The 27,418-nt window shown below is 41.7% G+C and overlaps 1 protein-coding gene across 1 annotated transcript in view; it reads left to right on the forward strand.

The window, feature by feature from the left end:
* Positions 1-27,418, forward strand: part of Csmd1 (CUB and Sushi multiple domains 1) — a 1,489,308-nt gene that overhangs the window by 1,365,608 nt on the left and 96,282 nt on the right. Inside the window, exons 41-46 of the mRNA XM_005082604.4 lie at positions 4,984-5,193; positions 16,460-16,648; positions 20,927-21,104; positions 22,910-23,055; positions 23,731-23,811; positions 24,682-24,795. Of these exons, the coding sequence (XP_005082661.1) occupies positions 4,984-5,193; positions 16,460-16,648; positions 20,927-21,104; positions 22,910-23,055; positions 23,731-23,811; positions 24,682-24,795 (918 nt within the window). The remainder of the gene's footprint in view (positions 1-4,983; positions 5,194-16,459; positions 16,649-20,926; positions 21,105-22,909; positions 23,056-23,730; positions 23,812-24,681; positions 24,796-27,418) is intronic.

Here is a 27,418-nt window from a genome sequence, read left to right on the forward strand (position 1 = left end):
GAGCTTTGACAGAATGACATTGAGAGCATGTGAAGTTATTCTAAAACATTCACTCAGTTACGTGTTTCTCTTCTAGGCAAATTTAATTATCGGAAAGATGCCATGACACAGCATCCCTAAGTCGTCAGTGTCTTCATTGACATCTCTGCCTATTCTTGTCTAGTTCTGGCATTCAGGAGTGGTGACTCTGTGGGAATTTTAGGGATTTCATATTATGATAGATACTAGATGCAATATAACATAAATTTGTAAATACAGCATCTTACTAACTTTTTAGTTACAATACTATGTTGATTATTGGTTTGTGAAATTTTAAGGTGTGTTTAGCTATTAATGTTCAGGTTTTCTGCTTTATAAAATTTTTAATTTTGTTATGAACATTAAAATCGTATTTTGCCCTAACTTTAGAAGCACATGATCTTTGGGCAAGTCTCCAATTTTCTCCCATGATACTCTTCACCTACCTTGTGCCTTCCTTTTTGATGTAGTCACTTTATCTGCGCTTTCAGCTCCTCTCTTTCCTCTAACGCCACACTGTAGATACACCAAGGGTAGGGGGAACTCATTGAAGGTCCGAGGTAGTAGTAACTGGGCACCTAGACACAAACACTTGGTGTATGGACTAGGAATGAATAGAAGCTATATATAAACCATTGTCCTAGAAAATCATGGAGATTTCAAAGCATTTCCCTTGAAGAGCTATGCCCATGACAGCAACATGTAGACAGGACATAACTGGCCAACTTGCTCATAAGAGAACAATGGGACAAAGGCCCTGCCTGGCTTGGCTAGGTACATGGCATATGATGTTGTCAGCTAACACTTGATTAACTAGACATGGTAAGTGGGGAGCTTACCAGGATATCCCAAGAGGTCCAACACGTGGAGTCTTGACCTAAGAAGTCACATGGCAAAGGACAGGTAGGAGAACAAAACCCATGGCATAGTCAAGTGACTTTTCCTTGGAAGACATAGCTGTATAGATAAGGAACCAATGGCAGATCAAAGAAATAATTCCACCCAGTTATAACTTAGTGAATCAGTGAGTTGTTGACGTCACTTATGGGAGTATTATTGAGGGGTTACTTACAGATCTATAGATGTCTCACGGCAGCTACTTCACCAAAAGTTCCAGCACAGCATACACAACAACTCTTGAAGGCTGCATCCTTGGAGCAGCCTGCACAACTTATAGACAGCTTAGTGACTCAGAGTCCTATGGTTCACAGCAGTTCTTACTGCTTATCTTTAATCTTGTGGAGGGTCTTTGTCAATCTTGTAATTTTAGGAACTTCCTGAGACTTCTGAGTGTTGTTTACTTCTAGAGTCTTATGAATTTCATTTACTACAAAAGTTTTAAAGAGCCTTGCACCTTTCTCCAGCAAGGTGTGTTTTGATTTAGAGAACAACATTCTACCCCTTTGGTGTTCAGATATGTACCCCTTGACTCATCACATCAATTTAATGAAAAATAGCCATTGATTATTCACTGAAGCCTATGACCTCCTCTGCCTGACTCAATGTTCCAGATCTAAACTCCCTTCTATGGATCAGGCCTTCAATCCAAGCAATTGATATCCATGACAATTGTGCCATGAATGTACCAGAAGGCATACCTTGACTTACGATATATTGCTGCTGTAGCATGTAGTCCCATAACCAGGACAGTTAGTGACACATTCTCCCCAGGCATCTCATGTGAAAGCCAGCCTACAAGGAGACAGTTTCCAGGTAGGTCACAGTCTGATGTCCCTATGTCCTGAAGCTAAAACATGCAAGGATCTTTAGCAACACCAACTTCCCACCTAGTTCTGGCATGTAACCACCAGTAGTGGAAATAACTTTATGACTTATGAGGCCTTATGGGTCTCCTTGGACAAAAGCATATAGGTAGGTAGCCCAGTGTTAGCATTGGGAATTTCATCCAACAATCATGACTTCTTGGAGTACCTTTTCCTACCCACACATTCTTCATTTAAATGCCAAAACAGTTATTGTTCCTGTTCCTCAAGATGCTTTTACAAACCTGAGGAAGCTCAAAGGTTAGCATTATATAATAGTTACTTCTTACTTTTCTACCTCTCATGCCTAGCCTAGACTAGGCATCAAGGACCATTTAACTGGTTTCTGTCTCAGTAGCCACAGTCTTCATAGTTTGGGGCTATTTTCTTCCTTTTCACTGATTTAGGCTTTTGTGTGTTCTGCTTAAGTGAAGTGGAATCTACTTAGAATCCCTGGGTCTGTTTTCTTGACTATAGATTAAGATGCAGTTAAGGGAAATATATCCTAGCTATTCTATTGGTTATTTTTATTTCTTTTCTGTTTTATCATGATTCCTTTATTTATAAACTACTGTACTATGACTTCACAAAAAGATATCCTAAATTATAAAATGTGTGGACCATCTGCTACCATGAGGGAAGTATAAATGGTCTTTCAGATGGTTTGCTATACACATAGTCGATAATGTAATATGCATAAATTCCATCTGCTGAAGATCAGGGCTTTGCTCCAAAGTCAGGACCATATTACTATTTAAAGCTTTGTCGGAGCTGGAAGCCAAATCCTTTATGCAGTGGACTCCACACTGGCACCTTATCCTCAGAGCATAACTACAACCAGATGAAAGTGTGCTGTGCAAATTTCAACAGAGATAGAGTCTGTGATTATCTTTCTTGCTATATTCATAGAGTTTTAGAATATTCTGTGAGATAATAAAAGGATGACTAGGATGTGTTTGTTCTAATCCCTTCAATTGGGCTCTTTAATGTCAAATTGGAAGAAGTTTGTTAGAAGTTAGATAGCGATACAATCCCACTTTAAGTCAGATTAGAGCCAAGCTTAGTTTCATTTGCTGATAGGTATTAGGTAATATGATGTATGGCAGGATACTTTATCCCTCTTAAAATGGTAATTTTGCTCACATTAGTATAACTATCATAGTTCTACTTCCTTTTCAACTTTAATTTCATGGGAGTAAGAAAGCCTGCTTTTCTCCACCCTCTACTGTTTAGATGTTGGCTGTCTTCCATGTGGTTGGCTTTTGGTGTGGCTGCAATCTTTGAATTTCTTCTGAATTGTTGTACCCAACAACAACAGATTGGGCATCCCTTACCTGCTTCCTAATGAAACAGCTGTGTATCTGCCAGCATGATGGAAGATGAAGCCAACACTTACTTGGGAATTTTCAAATTTTGGCTTACTAATTGATGATCTTTCTCTTCTAACTTTCATGTCTGCTACTTGCTCTCCTTCTTCCCCCTTTGAACCACATTGAACAAATGTGGTACAAACTCCTTTGCTCTAAGAAGAAGAACGCACTGGAGTCACGAGGTGATTAGCTATGGTCTAGCTCCTGTCATAGCTATCCACAAGAAGCAAGAACTGCATCAATCCGAGCTGAATGGAAATCTCACTGTGACCTTCCTGTAGCACCTTATACTGCCGGGCCTCTGTGGTCCCTCTAAAATTACAATGGCAGTAGGCATCGCCCCACTTTTGATTTTGGAGAGAGAAGTTGGTAAATGAGATTCTGACCTCATGCTAAGCCAATTAGAAGGACAATAGTTTGATATGTGTCCCTCCTGAAATTTTCCTTGTAAGATTTTCAATTTATGGAACCTTTAGTTCTGCCTTCCCCACAACTCCTTCCTTAGCTCTCCTTGGTAGTTCTTCACTTGCCTGACTTTTTGTCACTTTCTTCCTTGGATAGGCGCCATTTTATCCATAACTGCTCTTAGCTAGCATAGCTCATGTAAGCACTAGATATAACTTTTCAAAATAGGACATAATATATTTGATGAAAATTCACTATTTATCATCAAAATCAAGAGGGAATGGGTTGTAACTCCATGACAGGACACTAGTATTGCATGGGTTTTCTCTCTAGAACCACCTGACGGGGAAGGGAGAAAAATGATGAAAAGTTAATTTTATTGTATTATTAATATTCAAAGTTTATATTCCATTGCTAAACTCATTCATGGATTTATTGAAAGACTAAAGCCACCGGGGTTCTGTTTCAAATAGTCAAGCAAATTAAACAGTTTAGAGCCAGCTTTCAAATATCCAAAGGCCATGCACCATAGAAAAAGGCTCTAAACGGTCTTGGTTGGGCTTCCTTCTGCTTTATCAGCCATAGCTCATCCACACGAAATCAATGAGGACCACATCCTGGTGGTACATTAAGATAAGCCAGTCTGCTGTATTTCGAACTTGACCTTGACCCTGAGAGTCACAATGACGTTTATCAGACTCGGTTTCTTGGGAGCCTCTGTACCTTGCTTTACATGTGATGCAAATTAAACATAATCCCTGCTTATCCAAAGAATCTTTTATGCAGTGATATAATAACCCAGTTAATATAGGAATTGACCTCTAGAAGAACATTGCATTCATTTTTTGTGTGTTTATGTATCTATGCCCATGTGTGTGCTCACACTACATATGTGTGGAGGTTGGAGGACAGTTTACAGGAGTTGGTTATCTCCTTCCACCTTCCATGTGGATCTCAGAGATTGAACATGTCTCTTCAGGCTTGGAAACAAGTACTATTACTCATGTTGAAGACCTTTTTGTGTTTTTAATTTAGTATTGACTTCTTTGAGAAAATCACAAGTAACATGTGGATGACGTCATGTATGATGCCAGCCTTGTGTTTGGGTTATAATCATTGTTGTTATGACATGTCCTTAAATTACTATTCTAAGAACAGTGTCTGTGTCTCTCTGTGAAATGGTGCTGGAAGTACTCATACTTCACAAAAATTGATTTGTGGATATGAACTATGCAGAGAAGTATCACATAGAGTTAAGCTAAGCCAAGGTATGTCTTCAAAGATACAGTATTTTCTCCCCCCCACATATATATATATATATATATATATGTGTGTGTGTGTGTGTGTGTGTGTGTGTATGTGTTTGATCAGCCATGATCTTGGATACATTATCATAAATTTTCTGAAAACTGCATGTTTCCTTATAGGTGCGCATATTCAATTTCTGAATTTCTCAACTGAAGCCAACCATGACTACCTAGAGATCCAGAATGGCCCTTACCACAGCAGTCCAATGATGGGTCAGTTCAGTGGCCCTGACCTGCCTGCATCACTGCTGAGTACCACACATGAGACCCTCATCCGTTTCTATAGTGACCACTCACAGAACCGGCAAGGATTTAAACTCAGTTACCAAGGTAAGCAACAAATACAGTGGCTCTACAGATGCTTCTTATACTGTATTTAATCCTAAATCTCCCTGATTGGTTAAAGCTTTGTGCAGCCAAATTGATTCGTAAAGCATATTCTCTGACTTGTGGGATCCTGTCAATCCTAGAACATGGGGCTAAGAACACAAGGAGAAACTTAGCCAAGTGCAGACTTCATCATCCAGACCCTGCCCTCAAACTAATCTCCTCTCCTTTCTCCTCCCTGCCATCATCATACACCTCTAGTCATAGGGCTTTCTCTTTTGTCTCTTGTCTCTTATAGCCTTTGTCTCCTTAGGACTTGGACAAGACCAGAAGGGTCAGCTGATATCAGATGTAAGACAGACAATCACAGGCACTTGTATATTCTCTCTACTCAGCAACATGCCCTCTACCCTGTTTGAACCTTGTTTTAGTTACATTGGTATCTTAGTCACTGTTCCATTGCTGTGAAGAGACACCATGACAAAAACAACTTTTATAAAAGAAAGCATTTATTTGGGGCTATCTTATAGTTCCACAGGTTTAGTCCATTATTATCATAGCACAAAGCATAGTGGCAGACAAGCAGACATGGTGCTAGAGAAACAGCTGAGAGGTCTACACTGATCCACAAGAAACAGAAAGAGTGCACTTGGGGCTGGCATGAACTTTTGAAATCTCAAAGCCTGCCGCTAGTGACACACTTCCTACAACAAGGCCATATCTACTCCAACAATGCCACATCTCGTGATCCTTACAATCCTTTCAAACAGTTCCTCTCCCTGGTGACTAAACATTGAAATGTGGGAGCCTGCGGGTACATTCTTATCCACACCACCACAGTCACTTAAGAGAAGCAGTCTAGAAGCCAAGCATTCTCTGCCCTCACTCATCCAAACACAAAATCCCTGAGAAAAGTCCCTGTCACTTTATCCCAAAGCACCCTTGAACTTTTGAAAAAGCTCAGCATTGTTATCACATCTGAAATAATTTGGTTGGTCATCTCCAAATATTGTTCACATCACATGAGTCGAAAATGCCCATGGCTGACTCATTTGCTGTCCTTCTTTTTAAGGATGGTCCTCAGAAACAGGGTACTGACATTTTATCAGTGACAAGCTAGTATTTAAGGTTGACTCTCTGGTGGTGTTATTTAAATTGTAATATAAAAACTGAAATGTTGGCATGGACTTTTAGAATCAGGGTCTTTAAAAAGAGAAATCCAGTCAGGAGGAAGCAGAAGGAGATGTCCTTTGCCTCTCCTTTGGGGACTCCTGTAAAACTCATATCTTGTGCACTACACAGAGGTGTGTCTGTCACCCAACCATGGTGAACCTCCTTAGAGTGAGGTAGGTTTCACCTAAGTCTTTCTGTGTAGAGACCATTAGTGCTGTATCCATCAGGACTCAGAGTGACTGCTCCTGGATGACTAAGTGTAGAGGAATGACTAGTTTTGCTGATGGTCTAAGATCCTTTGGAATGGAAGCTTCAAGAGTCTAATCTTAGTTTGTTATCATGACTGTTGAATGAGACTGCATCCCTGATCAACTACATGATTAAGAACTGGCATGCCAATGGAGAAGTATCTTACTTTAAGTCTCTGAGATTTAGGGTAGCTTTTATTACTGAGTGAGAACTAGACTAAACTAACATATATCCTGGGTTTTCTTAAAGTCATGAATAAATTACTTTTGCATATGTTTAATAAACATTCTATCAGAAAGAATGGTACAGGAGAGTGGTGGCTACTGCAAGTCTGCTCCATGTTCCAGGATGATAGCATGGTACCTGGCTCATGCTACTCCCCACCCAGTATAGCACATGAGTTCTGTATGTGTTGATATTCCCTCCCCAGAACTAAAGAACCTACATTCTCCTCTCTTTGCACTTTAGGGAGGTTGCTGCGTTATGTAGGTCTCTTCTTTATGTTGGATTCTATGTTCTCGGATGTTATTACATGAAGTCTACTTCAGTTCCTACCCATTGAAAATAATGCAAAGTACTCTGTTTATCTAACCCTTGCCAATGAAAGGGCTGGCATGGAAACGGTGTCCTATCTTGGCAATGTTTGGTTTCATAGTGGATTCCTTTTTGGACTTTGGTTTTAGAAGTAGCAGTCTATAGGGAAAATTGGAATTCCCTGTTTGGGTTCTTATTTTTTTTAATAATTAGAAAAGGGAATCTGAAGGAAGTTCAGTGATAATTTTTTAGGGTTTAAAAGAGAAACATTAGAGCACATAAACTGTAAGTATTGTCAACTTTCAGGAAGAGGGAGAAGAGGGAAAAAGCCATGTTCCTTAAAATCAGCCTCATGATGGAATGGGAGGAGCCCCAGAATGACAGGGGGAGTGAGCACCTGTTATAGCAGGCCAAGGATTTAGAAAGAGAAGAAAAATTAAATAGGAAGGATCAATGATTTAAGTAACTCAGAAAAGCAGGCAGGCTTGGTAGAGATGGACAGAAGTGGTCCATCAGCAACATCACTGAAGGAGGGCCTTCTGGGAAGAATGGGTACATTATCTCATTGAAGGGATAATTATTCCTCCCATCTCATCAGCCAGAATTTACATGAACCAGCCATCCTGAAGGGTGGTATCTTCCCCAGTGATTGTAGATCCAGCTCAGTTAACTCTTGGGTTGGTTTCATGGCTGATGGGGAAGACAATAGAAAGTGATGGTTTAGTCTTGGGGGCAGATCAGAATGTAGTATTACCAATCGCAGCCAGCAGTGGGTTTCATTCTTTTGACCACAGTTCAAGTCTAAAGCTGTTCCCTGGAAGCCATTGGTGTCTACACTGTATTTTTCTGTCATACACTCCCAGGTAGCCTCCAGATAAGGGTATTCATTCAAAAGATGCAAAGCCAGATCTTTTTTCTAGCATCTCTGACCTCTGCTCTGAGCAGAGCCAAATAATGTGGTTTCCATACTTCTGGAATCTCTCTGGCAAGAATGGTAGAGGAGGTCATTGGTTAAGTGCACTGCTGCTCTTTCAGAGAACCCAGGTTCAGGTTCAAGTACTCTCATTGCAGCACACAGCTATCTATAACTCTAGTTCTATGGGACCAGAGGCCTGCTTCCGGCCCCCGCAAGCACTGAACGCATGTGATGCACAGTTACACATGCAGTCGAAACACTCATATACCTAAAGTGAGAATAAATAGACCTCTTAAAATAGACTCTTTTCGCATTTATTGCAAGGGAGGCACATGAGCTAGAGCACATAGATGGAGGGCAAAGGATAACTGACACTCGGGAGTTGGTTCCCTCCCTCCTCTGTGTGATACGTCAGAACTAGAGTTCAGGTCACAAGTCGCAGCAGCAGCAAGTACCGCTACATAATGAGGTATTTTTTCAGTGACTCTCCCACTTTGAAGCAGGGTCTTCAGTACATAGACCGAGCTGGGCTTGAACTTGGTGAGATCTACCTTGCCTATACATTCTAAGTGCTGAGTATCCAAGTTGTGTGCTAGCATGCCTAGTCCCCTTTTTGAAACAGATCTTAGGATTACTTCTTTACTGGATCCTAAAATTGATTTGACCATCAGAGTTTATACAGGCCATATATTTTGCCATGAGTTTTCTTCCTGCAGAATATAAAGCAAAAGAGACGTGGGGATTGCCCACCAAAAGACAATCGTTAAAAAGAACTCGGCCTCCTATTTATAGTTCTTCTATAAGGTGTTGACTAACAGCCTACCTCTTTTGAAAAGAAGCCTTCTTAAAACACTAACAGCTGCTCTTCTAAAGGACAGGGTCACAGTACTGCAGAGGAATGGCTCCCTTCCTGGACTGACAGATCTTTTCATTTTAGGTAGCATCCGTACGGAGTCTTTTAACCTAGAGTAAATCTCAGTGTTAACTATCATGATTTTACATCCCACCAATAAGGAAACTGTCACTTGGTTATGTCTCAAGCCATTGGCCAACTCCAGCTGATGCAGCAATTTCAGGGTATCTCTCTTCTGGAGCCCCCCTGGTTGCATATTCAACATTTCAGTTTCCTTGAAAGTACAAGACCTCAAATACAGGGTCTCATCCTAGTATTGCTTTTCAAACCACTTCATACAATTATATTCTTTGCTTGTTTAGTTTCAATAATTTCCAGATCTCTAATAATTATTGAATCCAAGCTGAATGACCTGTAAACAAGTTAATCCCAGGTGAAGCCTATGTAGGAATCACCTAGGCAGGGGGCTCTAAATTGTTACAGTTTGTGATTTTAGTAATTGCTGATGTCAATGTCTGCAATTACATGGCAACAGCTCAAGGGGTGCCCATGGGTCAACTTTCCCTTCTACTTGCATATTAAAATTTGGAAATATCTCCCTCGATAAGATTCTTGAGGGCTCAGTGAAGGCTGTCCACTCTTTAGTGGGGGCAGGCCAGTAGGCAGGCTGTGACTTCCTGTACCTGCTTGGCTTTAAACTGGACCTGTGTAAACTCATGAAGGACAACCATTTAGGCACCTAGTTGGCTGAGCAAATATTTTACCCCCTTGACAGTTGGCTTTTAAATGTTCACGTTAAAGATGCCACTAAAAAGCATAATTTATTATAATTCATTTTCTGTAACTAGAAAGCATGAAAATCAGTTATGTAATGAAGAATGACAGCATGAACTTGAGACATGCTCAGTTCTCATAGACTGTCATATTTAACAGGGATGATGACACGATGGTTTACCAGTGTTTGTCATTGTATAAAGTGTAAAAATTGACAGACAGACACTGACAATGATTTGTTAGACACAGAGGCAGCCATAGTTTTCACACAAGATTTATAAGCTTCGGGTACAATCAATAACTCATAAGAAGATGCGTATATCACGGGGACAGGCCTTGTCATTCACAGAGATGTCTTCTCCAAGTATCTTATTCCTTGTCGTATATTCTTGGCTGCTTAAAGGTCAAAAAACACTACTGGTGGTTAGAGCTGCCCTGAAGTTAAATGACTCAGAAAAAAGACTTTGCTAAGTAACATCAAGTGTTTGTGTCCCCTTTCCAAGTGGAGCACTAGGAAGGAAGAGAGTACATGACTATTATCATTGAGCTGGGTATCAATCCCAAAATGAAACAGACATAAGAACAATCTCTGCTGATTCCATTGGCTGTCATGGGAAACACTTATAAAACAGCAAGGCTGGAGATAAATCTGGGTAATATCTGTTGTTCAACGTCACAGAGGACAGGCTAGGTGCTGTAATATTACATCGTTTTTGTGGTGCTGGTGTGAGGGTTGGTACCTGGATTGTGAAAATCCTTGTGAAATTTTGTCTTGTTGAATAACTTCCTTTTCCTTTAGAGATAGCTTTCAGAGATATTGACTCTCTCTCTCTTTCTCTCTCTCTCTCTCTCTCTCTCTCTCTCTCTTTCTCTCTCTCACATATGACAGTGCCTCCTTGTAATAATTGTTCAATTATGAAAATCTCATAGATAACTTTGTGTACTTTGACCATCAGAAGTAAAAATGCATCCAAGTCCTTTTCCTTCCTTTTTATGAATATGTGTGTGTGTGTGTGTGTGTGTGTGTGTGACATAGACATATTTTTGGAGATCATGGGATATGGAGAATCTGCTTGTTTATGGTTACAATGAAAAAGCTTTGAGTTTTCTGAATGAATTACTTTTATATGTGTGGAGGATGTAGTTTACAGTGACCAATGAAATAGTCTCTCTGTACAATGTGGATTGAAGAGTTTGTTCTGATATGCAAGCACACTGACTACTCCTATGGGCAAAACCATCATTTACAAAGGGAGTTGACATGTTTCTGAAACTCACTCCTTTCTGCCCTACACTGTGATATTGTAAACAACTTGGAGTTTTCTGGGAAAACCTGGGCAGGGACTTACCCTGTACTCTTTCACCTAAATGCCTGAAGAGTGAGATTGAGTAAGAATACTTGCAACTGCTGGCAAGAAATGGTTGGGTCTTTCCCATTTCCCATAGGGCATTTTTTATTATGCTGGAAGCAGTTCCCACTAAGTAGAAATTCCCTTCACTCTAGACTAGACTCTTATCGAGGAGGGCCCAATGTTAAAGACGCCCCAGCCAAGACCTCAGAGCAGCCCAAGGTCTGGATTGGTTTGTAACTGTGTAGTAATCTGATAGATTTCATCAGTGGATATTAGCATTAGATGTCACATAACCAGAGGGGTAGTTCACACAGCAAGTATTCCTGAGATCCATGATGGTTACAGAGGAAAGATGTAAGCCATCCAATCTTCAAGAACAACTAACTTATATAACTTGCATGCTTATGTGTGTGCTTGACTGAGAAATTGTGTGGGCCATCATCTGTAGCTTAGATGCTATTAGGAAAAGAAAAGCCTCTTTTTCCAACTATTATAATGGCCTGTGGCTATTAGCGTAGAATCATGAGTTTCAAGCTGAAAGGCCACTTTAATTCCCCAATTCAGGCCTGTCACAGAGGCTGGTTATGTGGGTAGAAATGGCTGCTGCCTTCAACCCAGCTTTATCCATCCCTAAAGAAAACCCAATTATAGTTCTTAAATTTTCTGGTAAGCTTTACAACAAAATTAATAAAGTGTGTGTGTGTGTGTGTGTGTTCACTAGGGATATTTGTTAACAATGGCCTTGTTTATTGTGTTCCACTGTGAGTGATTCTTGTGTGTTGAGCCTCCAAGGCACCACTAAACCCTGAATGGCTCTCCCAATGAAGTCTAGGTTAGCTTGCAGGTAGTTTCATTTGCTTCTCCTTTCCTGAGAATGGGCAATCAGCTTTCACGTTGCTTTGTTCCTTGGGGGTGTTACTAGCAGTCTTATTGACTGCATTGAAGGGTGCAATTTTTCCCACCATTTTCATTGTGTCCAAAGTAATGTGGAATTAGGGCAGGTGATATATTATATTGAAAAAGGAGCTCTGTCCACAGTTGAGCACAGCATGGAATTTCTCTTCTTTTGGAGAGCAAGCATCTACAGTGTCATTTGAGGCTCAAGCAAGGTGTGAGGGTGAATGTCAGCCTCAGTGGGATTCTGAACGCTGGTTCTCAGGAAAGGGCTGCATCTACAGCCTTCAGCATGGCGCGGTCCTTGAGAGGCAGAGGTGGCCCCTGTGGTATGTGGTTTGCAGAGCTGTCTCAGGAGGGACACAGTCAAGTAAGGGATTGAGGTTACCAGGTAGGGGTGTGGGGGCCTTGTGGGTCACCCTCTCATTCTGGGGTTCCTAATCTCATGAGTTAAAAATTATAAATGGAACAAACAGAAGCTTTAGGTCCACTTTATCAGAGTTTAAATGAATAAAATATGTCAGAGCAGGCAAACTGTAAATCTCAATAGCTGTCTGGCAGAAGCAGTGGAGTGGGTAGGATGGGGTGAGCATGCCTTAGGCAGCATGCAGGCCACACTCTTGGTGGCCCCATGGGGAGCTTCAGTGAAGAGTAAGAAACACCAAATATTGGGTAAAGGTGTTAAAACATGCTTGGAAGCAGGATAGAAAGGAAAGAGGGACAATTATGTTTTTCCTAATAAGACAGATTTAAAAGTCTGCGTTGCTGTGGGCCATAAGCTTCTACACCAGGTTTGGTGTTCTGATAAGCTAGAGTGCAGTACTTTATTAAAGAACTTCTTATTCTGTGAATCTCCTTAGCATGACCTAAGGTAGGTTCACCTCCCCATGGGTGGCCCTTAGGCAAAAGTAATTGGCCCACTCAACTGGAATGTTAGGTCTCTACCATGCCAGGGATTCTAGTATCTTAGCCATGAGGTTTTTCTATCATAACAATTATATTTAAATCCAAGTCCTTCATAAAAAGGATAAGATGTCATATGTGTCTTTCTGAACAGGGCCCATTTCTTCATCTCCACTTCCCTGTTCAGGGAAAGAACTCTGACTCCTGAAACTGAACTCTACTTCTTCTAGATCACTTGTCCCCACCTTACTCTGGGGACCTCATCTGGATGGAGCCTTTCTCCAGCTCTGGTCCCCAGTGGGATACAAGGACAAGGGTTCCTTTGAGATCTTGGAGGTTCTAGACTGCCTTCTAGTTCATGATCTCCCTCTGTCAATCACTGAAGATGCTTCTTCTTTAGAGGCTCTGCATAGCTGCATATGTAATGATATAATAAATAATAGTAGTAATGTAATATAATAAAGCCAAGTTGAGGCTGATAGCTCAACTTTAGGGTTTTTAGAATGCCACCCACAGTCAGATTCAATGATGGAGCCCTGTTGTCAACAGTGCAGCATCTTCCTGATGCTGAAGATGAGTGAGAGGACACACTGAAATGTGTCCCTGTAGTACAGATGCCTCACCTCTGGGCCATCGTCAGAATCCTGCTGCAAGCTGCCCATTGTCTACTTTCCTCATTCCTATGGCAGAATGCCTGAGATAAACAGCTATGGGAAGGGTGGCTGCAGAGGTTCCATCCACAGTCACTTGGTCCCATATGCTTGGGTGGAACATCAGGGCTGGAGTGTGTGACAGAACAACCCGGAGAGGTGGCTGGGCCGTGGTGAGGGTATGTGTATTTGTTTCCAGAGGACCTGCGTTCAAATCCCAGCACCCATGTTAAGTGGCTGAACAACTATAACTGTAGCTCCAGGGGATGTAACATCCCTAGTCTCCATGGATACCCACAAACATGGTACACACTCACAGAGACACACAAATACACATGATTAAAAACAAAAAGATAGGAGGCAGATACAGAAGCAGAGTGGGGTGCTGGTGTAACACTTGAAAGTCACCCAAAATGCTGACTGTCTCCAGTCATTTAGTCCTTCCTGAAGTTTCTACAACTTCCCCAAAAAGGCCATCAGCTGGGTTTTATATTGAAACCTGGACAAGTCAACGGTGTTGTAAGCTAAAGATGTATTTAACACACATGTCCGTGGAGCATCCCAGATTAGCATCACAACATACTGTAGAGCACAGTTAGTTACTTATAGCAACCACAGAGCTGCCTGGAATTCCAGGTTCTCTGTCACTGCCCACAGGAGAGGACTGTGCTGCCCAGAAGAGCCAGTTTAAGGACTCCCACACCTTTGTAAATTAGAAACACTCTTACTTACAAACCCTGCACTGTGTCTTCAGTATTTATGAGACCATCTCATATGTCAGCTGTTATTTGTCTAGACCTTTGGATTGCCTTAATGTAAAGTGTGCTACGGTAACATACTTAACATTTAGCTTTCTCTCCCTTGAAATTATCCTCAGGACAGAGATTTCTTCAAGCAATACTGCTAGAGTAAGTACGGAACACAGCCTTCCCATGGCACTATCCAAATTGCTCTTATCAATGGTTGTAACCAGCTAAGTTGCCTTAAATGAGAAAGTCAATGACCCATGATGACTATATATTGTCATCCCAAAGAAAAGGTATACCATGGTAGTACCTCCCCAAATAAATATAAACTATTGGTAATAATGACATTTTGTTATACTTACTGTTTGGCAAATATTCTTGAAGACCCTCTACACAGGAAGTACACAGTTCCCTTAGAATTCCGTCTCTGTTGGATGTGCCCACCTGGCAACTTCCCACAGGGCCTCCCTCCATAGGAACACAGCCAGGAGGTGCTCAGAGCCACGTCTTAGGTCTAAGCCTGTATCTGCCTCCCACTCTAATGCCACTAATGCTGTGGCTTCGGTCAATGTGTGTCCTCGTGGCATGCTCCTTCATTTACCCCAGCCTGCGGTGTGTCATGGGTTCCGTTTCTCCTGTGGCCTCTTGATTTCATGTAGTTACCACAAAGACAGAAGGTCTTTGTACTTGTTGTATCAGGCAGGCTCCACAGCCCAGAGATCTTTTCAGATTTTATTTATGAATTTCAAGCCACTCCCTTTGCCTCCAGTGGTGAAATGGACAGCTGATTCATATGCACCTCGGGTTTCCACTTCACATGTCTGTGAACCCCTCAAGTCTTTTCCATTCTCATCCAACATCCTATTGTCTGTGAGAGGTCACCCAGGAATCCAGCTCCTTCTAACAGTGTCTGAGGGTCATACATACATGTTCTCCATGTTAATTACTGTTCATCACTGTTTGAGAAGGAAGGATTTCAGGAGACGGGGTTGACCTGGCTCATAGTTTTGGAGAATTCACTCCCTGGTTGCCTAGACCCTGTGTGCTTGAACAGGACATCATGGTAATGAGAATGTGTGGAGAAGGCTAAATAGTTATGTATGCAGTGATGGCTAGGAAGCAATGTGTGAGGAAGGACCTATGTAGGAGGTACAGTCATCACAGTCATACACCAGTGGCCTGTCCTCTAGCTAGGTAGACCACACCTCCCAAACATTCCACCTACATTCGACACAGGAGACTGTGGGCTTCATCACAGGGACAGTAAGCACCCTTTACACAGCTGCTTCTGCACTATGTCCATGTGGTTTTGAAAAGGAGTTCAGGGCATTCTTACATACATTGGTGTCTCCAGAGATGGAAAGATGACAGCATGGGTAGGAGCTGTGTATGGGGGGTTGTTTGGCTCTGAGACTCCAGTAGTCAAGGTTGCACCTGGTGTATAGACTAGCTCACATTACTAATTTGTGGGCAAGCTTCCAACAACAGCACAGGAGTAGCACATTCTGTCATTCTCACTAGAATCTTTCCTTGGAAATGTTTATGTATTTAAGACAGATCTCACTATGGATTCCTGAGTGGACTCATGCTCTCTATTCTCTATGCCTCTATTAAAGGCATAAACGACCACACCCAGTAGAATGTAATTATTTTAATGATAAGCCACAATAAATAGTTATTATAGCAATTATACAAGGGATAATTGGTAGCTTCATGATTCTACGGTTCACTTTTTCCAGAAAAATATAAAATAAAATGAAGGGGATTTCCCTTATTGTTCTACTAAAAGATGAAGTTAAACAAAATGGATCATAGTGTGCATTTGGAAACACACAGAATAATGGTGTGTCTCTGTCATATCCAAAGAGAAACACTAGATCCCTGTTCACTCAGATTCCACACAGGACTTTTTGTTATTGCTTTTCTTGCTTTCTAACCTTTTTATTCCTGTCACTTCTTGCCAAGGGAATTAAACCTTGTCAGGTTTCTTTTGTGTGTGTGCTGTGATTTTATGGATGCACATACTAGGTGCTTACTAAGTGCATGTGGTTATCATTCTCCTATGAATTATTTCTTGACTCATTCAGGATGGCACCTGAAACTTGAAAGAGACAGGGTTTAGACGTTTATGTCTTCGGGAGCCATCTGTGTTTATATTCCTCCCCTATAGACCTTTTGAGCTCAATCCCTGCTGGGAACTTGATGCTGTCTGCTTGTCATTTCAGCTTATGAGTTGCAGAACTGCCCGGACCCACCTGCATTCCAGAACGGGTTCATGATCAACTCGGATTACAGCGTGGGCCAGTCGATCTCCTTCGAGTGCTACCCAGGCTACATCTTGCTGGGCCACCCTGTGCTCACCTGCCAGCATGGCACTGACAGAAACTGGAACTACCCTTTCCCACGGTGTGATGGTAGGCTCTTCACCTCCCTTGGGGACAGTTGAGCTTCTCATAGGGAGCACAGTGCAGGGACTACTCAGCGAGTGTGCAGCACAGTCAGTAGAAGATTTCCTTACTGAGATTCATGGCAATATACCAAATATCAGAAAGCTATCACATAGTAGGGAGTTTAAAGAATCTACAGTATCTATGCTTCAGGAAACCATAAAGATAATAACATATTGGATGCAGACACTGAAAACTTGACTTCAGTCATGGGAGCCTGCCAATCATCACAGGTCCCGAAAAAGGAAATGGAGTTGATGGGGCTCCTTAACCTTCACGGTGGTTGTTGGGGACAGGGATGATAAAAGATTTCATCATGGGAAGTCTTTTTTATTATTAGTTCCTTGTCTTGTTACAGTGATGAATTTCCTGACAAAGGCAACTTAAAGAAGGAAGGGCTTACCATGACTACGGTTTGAAGGTATCCTCCATCATGCTGAGCAAGTCAGTGTGGTGGGAAGGGGAGGCAGCTGTCACGAAGCATCTAGACAGGAAACACAGAGAGATGAATATTGGCTCTCAGTTATTTTTCTCCTACTCATTCGGTCCAGAATCCCAGGACGTAGGATGGTACTGTTAACTTTTGGGGTAGATCTCTTCCTAATAACCTGATCTAGAAAACCCCTCACAGGTATGCCCACAGACTTATTTCCAAGCCGATTTTAAAATATCATCTAGTTGATAGTGGGGATTAGCCCTCACATAGTTGTTTGTTCAACTTTTATAGTGATTTCATTTTTGCATCTGTATTGTAGAAAATAGTTCATTGTCATAGGGGACCTTGCACGGCTCACAGTATTTGCTGTTCAGAAACTGAATACTCTAGGTGGAGGACACGGTATTAGCAGAAGCACACAGCAGGAATTCTTACCAAAAACTGTAGTCGAACTGTCTGTATTGTTACTGGAGTTGTTAGGGTCGGTAGCTAGGCCCTGGAGCTGGGAGCTCTAAGGACCTAGGCTTGACTGCTGCTTCTCAGTAGGTCAAATAAACAAAGCAGTTTTTTAAAAATTATTTTGTGTTCCCTATGGTCACATTGGGATGAGGAATAAAGGAATAGTGACCTCCAACCACCAAGTCCAACCTTGAGGTCCTGACATGAGGCTGAGTTTTAGACAGAAGGCAGAAGGTATGGATGATTAGTATTCCTTGCCAGGTATGGTCCTGACCACCACTGACCCATTATTGTCTCTGCTACAGCCCCTTGTGAAAGAGAGTCTTACAAGTTATCAAAGCTCTGAGGCTCTAGCTGGAGCCCCATTTCAGACTCTCCCTCTCCCAGCATGAAATGCCTGGGGAAATGTCAACTTCTTGCCCCCACATTATTTCAGTAGTCTGAGAGCACAGCCTATCTTCAGGGTAGCTCAGTCAGCCAGCCAGGATGGTGACTCAACTTCCTAGGATGCTGAGCAGAGGTAAAGTGGGGTCCAAGTTCACACACAGCCTGTGCTACCTCTGTGCAGAAATTATACTTCCCAGCTTCGCCATGGCTTCCTGACTTCTAGGATGACTTAGGCATTTCTGCAATGTCAAGGTAAAACAAACTGATGAGGCACGGCATCTGTGAGGAGGTGTCAGCCACATTGAGCTCTCTGTGGAGCCTGGCTCTCCTGCATTACACATACAGCACCTTTGAATGAATAATAATGAAATCTCCAACTCCTTGGGCCTTTGAAATGTTAAGCACTTCTATCTCATGGGGAAGCGAAGGTGCCTACCTGTGAATTTTTACTGAAGCAGGGGGGGGGTAATATGTGGTGTGCTTTTAAAACCTATCTCAGCTATATTTTTTTCATTCTGATAATCTTAGGAACAACTATAAAAATAAGAAGCCTCTTAGCTATATTTAAAAATCCAAATCCTTATTTAATTACATATGAAATAGTTTTTTTAATGTGTCTGTTTTTGTCCCTCTTTAAGATATTTTAAATAATATTTGTATCTACTTTCCATTTGAAAACTCTTACTTAGGGATGAGGGTGCAGCAGATGTTGACCATAAGAAGACCATGCCTTCAACCCCATCTTCACTAAAACAAGCCAAAGGATGAATCAACAATACAACCCTCTGAGATTGACAGCTGTCAATTACTTTGAAATTACTAGGATTTAAATCTTTTCTGATTACTAGTTTTAACTTGAATACTTTTAACTTTCATGTAAAAGGCCAATTCATTGACTTTTGCATTAACATGAAAGGGTAATTAAATATTCTACATTTTATTTTATTTTTTTTAAGCTTGTTTCCCCAGTATGGAGAAAACCACTGAGTAGAATCAATGGTCTGCGTTGTTAGGCATATTTGGATGTGATGCCACCTGTTCTGGCATTCTCTTTATATTTTATTTTTGTGAGTATCTATGTACATCTGACTGCAGTGTGCATGTGCGTGCGTGCATGTGTCTGTGAAGAAATATGTATGAAGGTTAGAGGACAGAGGTGGTTGTCTTTGCTGCTCTCAATTTTAATTTTTCCAACTTTATTTTTGAGACAAGGTCTCTCACTGAGCCTAGAGCACACTGAGAAGCTAGACTGGTTGGCTGGTCAGCGAGCTCTAAGAGTCTCTCTGTCTCTCCTGACTGGGACTACAGAGGCCATCACACAAGGTTCTTTCCATGGGTGCTGGTGAATCTGAATTTACGACAGGGAAAAGATGTTGATATTATGGGGTTCTCTGGAGTCAATGCAAGATAACATATTGACTGTCTTCTTTGGAAACCCATCCAATTCCAGTGTCAAACTCTTCTGATGTAGCTACCTGCATAGCTATGACTCCCAGACGTCTGCTTCAGCAGCACACAGCTTTTTTGCCTTAAGTCTCTTGTCTTGTCTCTCTGAACCAGACTGGCTGTGCCTTGCTCATACAGACAGACCACTGCATGCTCTTGAGCTTCCTTTCAGAAGGAGGCCTAGCTGTCAAGCCAAACCCTTCACTGAACAAGGATTTTCTGCACATCCCTACCTTCTGGCTAAGATCAAGTACAGCAATGTATGTTAATTACTAGCAATAATGTCATGAATTTTAAAATACACTTAAACATACCAGTCATGCAAAATCACATCATAATGCAGCTACTGTATTCAATTGGAAGGACTATACAGGGTTTTCTAAGAAGCGTTCAATATGGGCTTAACATCCTCTCCATGTTGGATTAAGTTTTTAACAATTTGCGTACATTTCACTTCACCTGTGAAATTTAAAGCTAAAGCTAGATTCCTTGTTTTCCAAGGATTACAGACCATTGCAACTTCAGGCACTCTCTCTGCAAGACTGCAGGGTTGCCTGACACAAAGAAAACAGCATCCTGCAACCCAACCCTCTCCCAGCATGACCTTTGTAATCCTCAGAATCAATCCCCTTCCACCAGACTCCACTTCTGTTGAGGACAGGTACACTCTGTATAAAAACTAATTTGAACAAGTCTTGGGAAGCAATCTAGCAAGCAGTATTCCTGTATAGTCAGCTTCAGTTCCTGCCTTAAGTTCCTGCCCAGGCTCTCCATGATAGTGGACCATAAACTGGGCTTCCAAACCAAACCTTTCCCCTCCAAGTTGCTTTTAGTCACAGTCTTCATCAAGGCCATCCAAAGCTGACACAGTGCCTTTCAGATTCGTGCGTTATGTGGTCGTCTCATTTTTCCAGAGGTGAAACAGTTGCCATGGCAACAATAACCATCAATTTTCAGGACAGTCAAAGTACATCAGGTGGCATGTCTCAAAAAACCCAACACTGTTAGATTTCGCTATGACTTTAAGAAGTGTACTTAAGAAAGTTTATCTGGCTTCCTCAGGTACCAATCTGTAAAGAATTGATAATGTCTTTGTTTTGAGGCGAATAGGCTTAACTGCCACTCTTCAGGGGACTTAAACAGGCTTTAGCAAAGTAGAAGAAAACAAAACCACTTAGTTCCCTAGTTGTGACTGATTTCCGCATAAGCCATTGCACTGGACAGTCCAACGGATTATCAGCTCAGCTGCAGGCATTGACTGGCATGATTTCTTTAATCGCATGGGAAAAACTATCCCAGGGGATTTTGAAGATTTGGAGAATATATTAAATGAGACTGAGATAATTTAGAAGTATAATTGTCCTGGAGTTTCCACATTTTAGAGAAATTAAGTTTGACAACAAAGAAAGAGAAGTATTTCAGTTATTTCCTACACAGGGAAAGTTTAGCTTTAGACACCAGAATCATTACCTACTTGTGAAAATCAGCCATCTTTATTGTCAGTGTCTCTCTTTCAGCTCCCTGTGGGTATAATGTGACATCACAGAATGGTACCATTTATTCGCCTGGGTTTCCGGATGAGTACCCAATCCTGAAGGACTGCCTGTGGCTGGTCACTGTCCCTCCAGGACATGGAGTGTACATCAACTTCACCTTGTTGCAGACTGAGGCTGTAAATGACTACATTGCTGTCTGGTATGTCTCCTCCCAGGAAATGGAAGACCCTGCTGGTTGCAGGATGTTCTGGATTAACACTTGCCTCTAATTTGTTGGGTTACCTGCTTTTAACTGAAGATGGAATTTACCAACAAAAGCAAGATATACAGAGGAAATCCCATATATCTACTTTGTTATAGAAATAATCAGATTGTTTGAATGTATGAGAACACTCATGATTAGTTTATATCATATATTGCTTTAATTAAATTATTGAATATTTTTCAAATAAGACCTTACTCTGGAACCTATGCTAGCCTTTAACTCATGGAAGTCTTCTTGCTTCAGCCTCGTGAGTGCTGGAATTGTAGGTATATACCACCACACCTGTGTTATCCCATAGTTTTAAGGGGTATATGTATGTGTGTGTATGTGTGTATATATGTGTGTGTGTTCATATGTGCATATACATATACACTATGTGTATATATGTAAAGAAAAGCTGTAGTATGCTTTCTCCTTGATGAATGGATGGAAGGACAATGTGGAAGTGTGTTTACTTAGGGTATTCTCCACCCTGGATTGCTCAGGCCTGATTTACCATGAGCCTTGCAGAGGAGCCTGGGCCAGCATATGAGGAACATGAATCTACTAGGTAGGACCTGGAGAAATGACAAGCTACACCGTAGAGATCTCAGGTGCAATTTAAAGGGGATGCTGAAATGAGTGTTCTCCGTCATACTATGAAGGTACCCCTGGGCCACAAGGAAGGTAGCACTGCTGAAATTATAGGTGACCTCTACATGTGCATGTGTGATGTATGATATGTGATATGTATATATGTGTATGTCTCTGCATGTGTGGCCTATCTAGGTGTGTTTGTATGCATGTTTGTGTACAGCTGTGTTGTATGTCCATGCTTGTTTATGTCTGTTTATAAATGAATATTTATTGTATGCATGTGTGTGTCCACTTGTGTCTTTATATGAATGTATAGTTTTCATACTGTGTTGTATGTATCTATATGTGAATGTATGACTGTCTTGTGTACGTGTGTATATATATATATATATATATATAGCATCTGTTTGTGACAGTATCTGTATATTGTGTGCCTGTGTTGTCTGCCTGCATGTGATATATGTAGGGGGCACCATGTGAACAAATTCTTATTATAGCTCCAGGAGAAAGGAAAAGTGGCCTAGACTAGAAGGAACAGATACTACTCGGCCTTGACACTTTATCTAAAATATCGGGGGAACATATACGGGATTTAAACAGTAGCGTCACTGTGGCTGATGCAGGTGAAGCCATCTTCTTAGGCTGCGATGATGGTCCTGGAAGGAGGTTCTGAGAAGCCGAGCTAGTGGCTGTGGAGATGTGACACCGAGGGCTGCTGCTCCACAACAAGGCAGTACAGCAGCAGTCCCACCAATAGTAGATCCGTGTAGACCTGCTGCATGAAATGCCAGTTCTAGCAACTCATGTGTGCCAATTGCCCACAGTCAGAATGCAAAAGGAAGGAGAGATGTGGGGAGGTGACTCTCCTGAACACCAAGCATCCTATTACTAAAGTCAGTGCCAGGGGAATTATTTAATTTTTTAGTATTTTAATTGAGCTGTCAACCTATTTTATAAGCATTAGTGCTAAGAAAGTGGCAGCCATGTGAACTTTCAGATGTAGTTGTTGTCACTGACAGTGCAGAAGTGTCTCCAAGGAGGCCACTGCACACTGGACTCCATAGGTCAGCCCTGTCTTCTCCATGGCCATACTGGGGAGCTGGCTGCATGGTCTGAGCTACAGCACTGAACTTCTTCCTCTGGTGGTCCCATCTCTTTCCCAGGGATGGTCCTGACCAGAACTCACCTCAGCTTGGAGTCTTCAGTGGAAATACTGCCCTCGAGACCGCATACAGCTCCACCAACCAAGTCCTGCTCAAATTCCACAGTGATTTCTCCAATGGAGGCTTCTTTGTCCTCAATTTTCATGGTCAGTTTATTTCTACTTCAGTGGCCAGGGAATAGAGTCCCAGGAAAGCTCTCCACCATGCCCACATGCTTTATCTCCAGCTGTCTCAGAGCCTGGTGGTTTGCCCCATGTGGGTGGGTGCCAGAGTGTCCTGGAAACCTTTTGTGGTGGACAGTACCCCTGTTGTCAGTTCATTTTATTAGGTGGTGTTGGTAACTACTTGGGGTTCATTCATTCCTACACAGCTAAAAGGAGTCCCTGTTGTAGAGACCATAGTGAGGCGTTTGACTTTTGTGAAGGTCTGCGTGTCCCTGCCTCTAAGGAAATGTCATAGAAACCATCATATAATGACCAATGGGGCAACACCAACCTCACAATTTCCTTAAAAACAGAAGGGAAAGGACACCAGCCACTTGTCTCTCATAACCTCAAGACATTCTCTGGGACAAGAGAAGGATAAGCTTGCTAACCTAGCCAGGCTGTCATGGGATAATTTCAGTGGTGGCTTCCAAAAGAGGGAGGGTAGGTACCATTCTAATTGGATGCTTTCAGCCCTTGGGCTTCGGGTGTTGTTAGGCATTTAACGGTCAATGTGAACCCTTGGAGAGAGTGATGTACACATGCATATAGGCTTGTAACTTGATCATTCAGCCAAGGTAACCACAGCTGTCATTGTCTTTCATGAACCCATGATAGCATTTCAGCTGAAGCGGTGCCCGCCTCCCCCAGCAGTGCCACAGGCTGACCTGCTTACTGAAGACGAAGACTTTGAAATAGGTAACACAACTCTGCTTTCCTTCAGTCCACACCATGGGATCTGGCTTCTCATGGTTCTTCTGATTCAGACTTTAGGCAAACTTGTAACCATAAGGGAAAACTGTCCCAAAACATGTGCAGTCTTGTACAGAGACTAGGGATCAAATGACTTAAGTCTCTTGCTCTGTGGCATTGCTACTGTTTTTAAGTTTTCAGAGTCTGTCTTAGACTGTATTTGACTGTAATAACCTTAAAATGAAAAGTCACTGTAGGCTATACTTAATGATAACTATTGTCAGTCTTTTATTCAGAAACTTTTATTTAGAAATGCCACTGTTGGTTTGGTTTTAGCCATGGTCTCATCTGGTCCTCTGAGGAACCCAGCCACAGTCTTATGTTGGCAGTGTAATTATTAGAACCCAGATTTGACTCAGTAAAGAATTCATATTCCTGTGATCGCACTTTGTTTCAGAATGTTGTTCAAATTACATTATCCAGTTTCTGCTCTGCTCATGATGGCTAGGCTAATTGGAATCACGGTGTTGCCCTGGCCAGGATCATGGGCAAGACTTGTTGGGTTGACTGAAGCCATTCCCACATTACACTCCAAAGCCTTGCTTAAATTTTGAAGAACCATGGCGTTTACATTTATTTAGTAAGGTGTTTGGAAAGTGGGACAAATGATCTTATTGGTGAAGGAAGGGGGCAGCTAGATGGCCTCTTTTTAGTAATATTAAGTTTTATAAACTAATAATTGAAAACTAGGACTTTTTAGAGACACACAGAAGGTGAATGCAGACACTCTCTGCAATGCCACAGATGATTAGCACAGCCACAGCAATCAAATGTTCTGGGAATGTCGATCCCAAGATGTTGGGTTGATTCTTTCAGGGGACTTCGTGAAGTACCAGTGCCACCCTGGGTACACGCTGTCTGGGAGTGACACACTGACGTGCAAACTCAGCTCACAGCTACAGTTCCAAGGCTCTCCACCCACCTGTGAAGGTATGTCCAATCCTGCTGCTTCAGGTGGTCTGATAGTCTCTGGGGATGCATTTGAATTTGATCCGAGTTAGTGCTGAATCAATCCCACAATGTAAACAAGCTGCCAGCAAGAGGTTTTGGATGACTCTTTGACCTACCCTCAACAATAAACCTAAGTCACACTCTTCGCAACCAATGAATCATGGGAATGTTCAAACACAGAAAAATTGAAATATTAAATATTAAATAAATATTAAAGAACAACTGGTATCCATCTCTGATGATACAGCCCTTATCCACATCTCTGCAACATGCCTCATGTTTTGAGTCCATCTCAATCAAACTGAGCATCTTGCAATTTACCTGTCAATACTTCATCTGGATTTAGGGATCTGGTGTTTAGCATGCTGGAAGTAAAAGGTATAAACAATGAAACATATCCACTTTAGGTTTTGTATGTGCCTCTAACATAAACTGACCATATGCTGGGACTTAGATCTTTACACTAAAAGACCAGCGTTTCTAGGCTGCACCTGTTGGTTCACTTAAGAAATGTAATTTAGTAGGGACCACTTTCAAGTACAGTGGGAAAAAACAGGCATAGATAGTCCAAGTAGGTCAGACACAGCATCTCAGTTCACTACTAGTAGTTACAATTTACTTTAGACAATCAAAGTTCTGATAGGGAGTCCTGGGAGCAGGATTCACCCTTTCCTGGATTGTGGCCATGCCATGCACCAGAAAAATAAAAAGCAGGAAGAGCTTAGGTGAAGGGACCAGAGCCCCAGCCTGGGCTTCTCAAGTAATTGGCAGGTCTCTCTCCTTTGCCCATCACACACAAGGGATCCAGTTACTTCTCTGCTTATAGAAGAGGCTAAAAGTACCTGGTGACTATCAGGAGAGTTTTCTCATGTGTGTACCTCACACGCTGTTTCTCTGTACTGTGGAAGTGCCAACTTTCCTATGCATGGATTGTGTCTGGCTGTCTAATAATATCCAGGGTCTTGTGACTTGATGAGGAAGTACCCATGTTGCCTTGAGAGCAGGGCACCATCTCCAACAACCCGGAAAATGGGCTGTACTTGGGAATGAGTGACCACTGAATGTTCAAAATGCATTACATAGCTCAAAAATGTTAACTTCAAAATCACTCAGCGCAGAGAGCTCACTGTGTTGGAAAGCTACTACACTGGAGAGCAGCCACCCTAGTCTGTTCCATGTAGAGTGACTTTCCAGGACCGGTGGATGAACCCACAGTGCATCATCATCCTTTAGGTGCTCAGGTGACAAGCTGGGGCAGAGCCAGGAAACCTGAGTCATTTTATTGGGTACACTGAGTGTTCCACTATATAATGGCACAGTGTCAATGGTCTTGGGATTCTCTTCTCAAGATGAGAGAACATATACAATTGAACTTTTGGCATTTTATACTCACCTTCACATTTTAAAGGCACATCTTAATCTCAACGTTTCTCAGGATGGAGGGCTTAAAACAAGCCTAGAAATGGCATTTGTTTCCTATTCCACTCACAGAGTAGGGACCATTCCTTCCTTTCCAGATTAATGCAGATTCTATTGAAATGATTTTAAATCATGATTTTAATCATGTAATTGCAGTGTCCTTCCCACATGGCCACACCCTGACCCTTGTAGACTTCAGGTAACAGGGTCTTCCATTTTCTTACAGTCTTACTAGTTTTCACAGTTCTCTCAGTCTATAGGTGTTTTGTTGCTGTTGTTGTTGTTGTTTTTAGTTTTCTTAATATTTATTTTTTTGAGAATTTCATACATGACCACTGTATTTATACCATTTCCAGTTTTCCCTTTCCTATTCCAACTCCATGTGTCCCCCCAACTCCTCAAACTCAGGACCTTGTCTACCATGTTGTTTTTATTACTTAAATTTATTCATTTATTTATTGCTTTTGAGACAGTATCTCATATAAAGTTCTAGTTACCCGAAGGTCACTATTTAGACCAGACTGGCCTTGACTGCACTAAGATCTTCCTGATGCATCCTACAGAGTGTTGGGATTTAAAATATGCACTCCTTTGCCTGGCAGAAGTCAATTTATTTTTATTTGTTGTTCTTGTTTTGTTTTATTCTGAGTGTCTCTATGTGTCACCCTGGCTATCCTTCTGTATACACCAGACTGGTAGAACTCACAGAGATCTGCCTTCCTCTGCCTCCAGAGTGATGGCAGTAAAGTTGTGCACCAAACACCACACCCAGCTAAGGAGTTAATGACTAGAAATCCTAGTTCAAGTTCCCAACTCTAAGTTATTTTTGCTGATGCCCTGCTTGCAAGATGTGTTAAACAATGCACTCTGTGTTTTTAAGCCTTATAACTGATTTTCCCTATAAATAAATAAGCAAATATAAATAAATGAATAAACTTAATGTGCTATGTGCCTACTAAGAGGAGACAGCCTCAGTTGCAGGCAAACTCCTGTAGGAGATATCTCTGATGGAGTAGCAGAAGTTTTCTCAAATGTCTTTTGAGTTACAAGGTGCTCTAAATGTATCATTGCTGCTGGAATGCCAAGATGCTCAGTTTCAAGGGAGAATTAGAACCTTCATGCTGACTGAGTTGCCCCGGCAACTGTTTACAACAGCTTCCAGGAAGGAGTAAACTCCCAGGAA

This window comes from Mesocricetus auratus, unplaced genomic scaffold (assembly GCF_017639785.1).
Source record: "Mesocricetus auratus isolate SY011 unplaced genomic scaffold, BCM_Maur_2.0 Super-Scaffold_100031, whole genome shotgun sequence".
NCBI classification, from domain to species: Eukaryota; Metazoa; Chordata; class Mammalia; order Rodentia; family Cricetidae; genus Mesocricetus; species Mesocricetus auratus.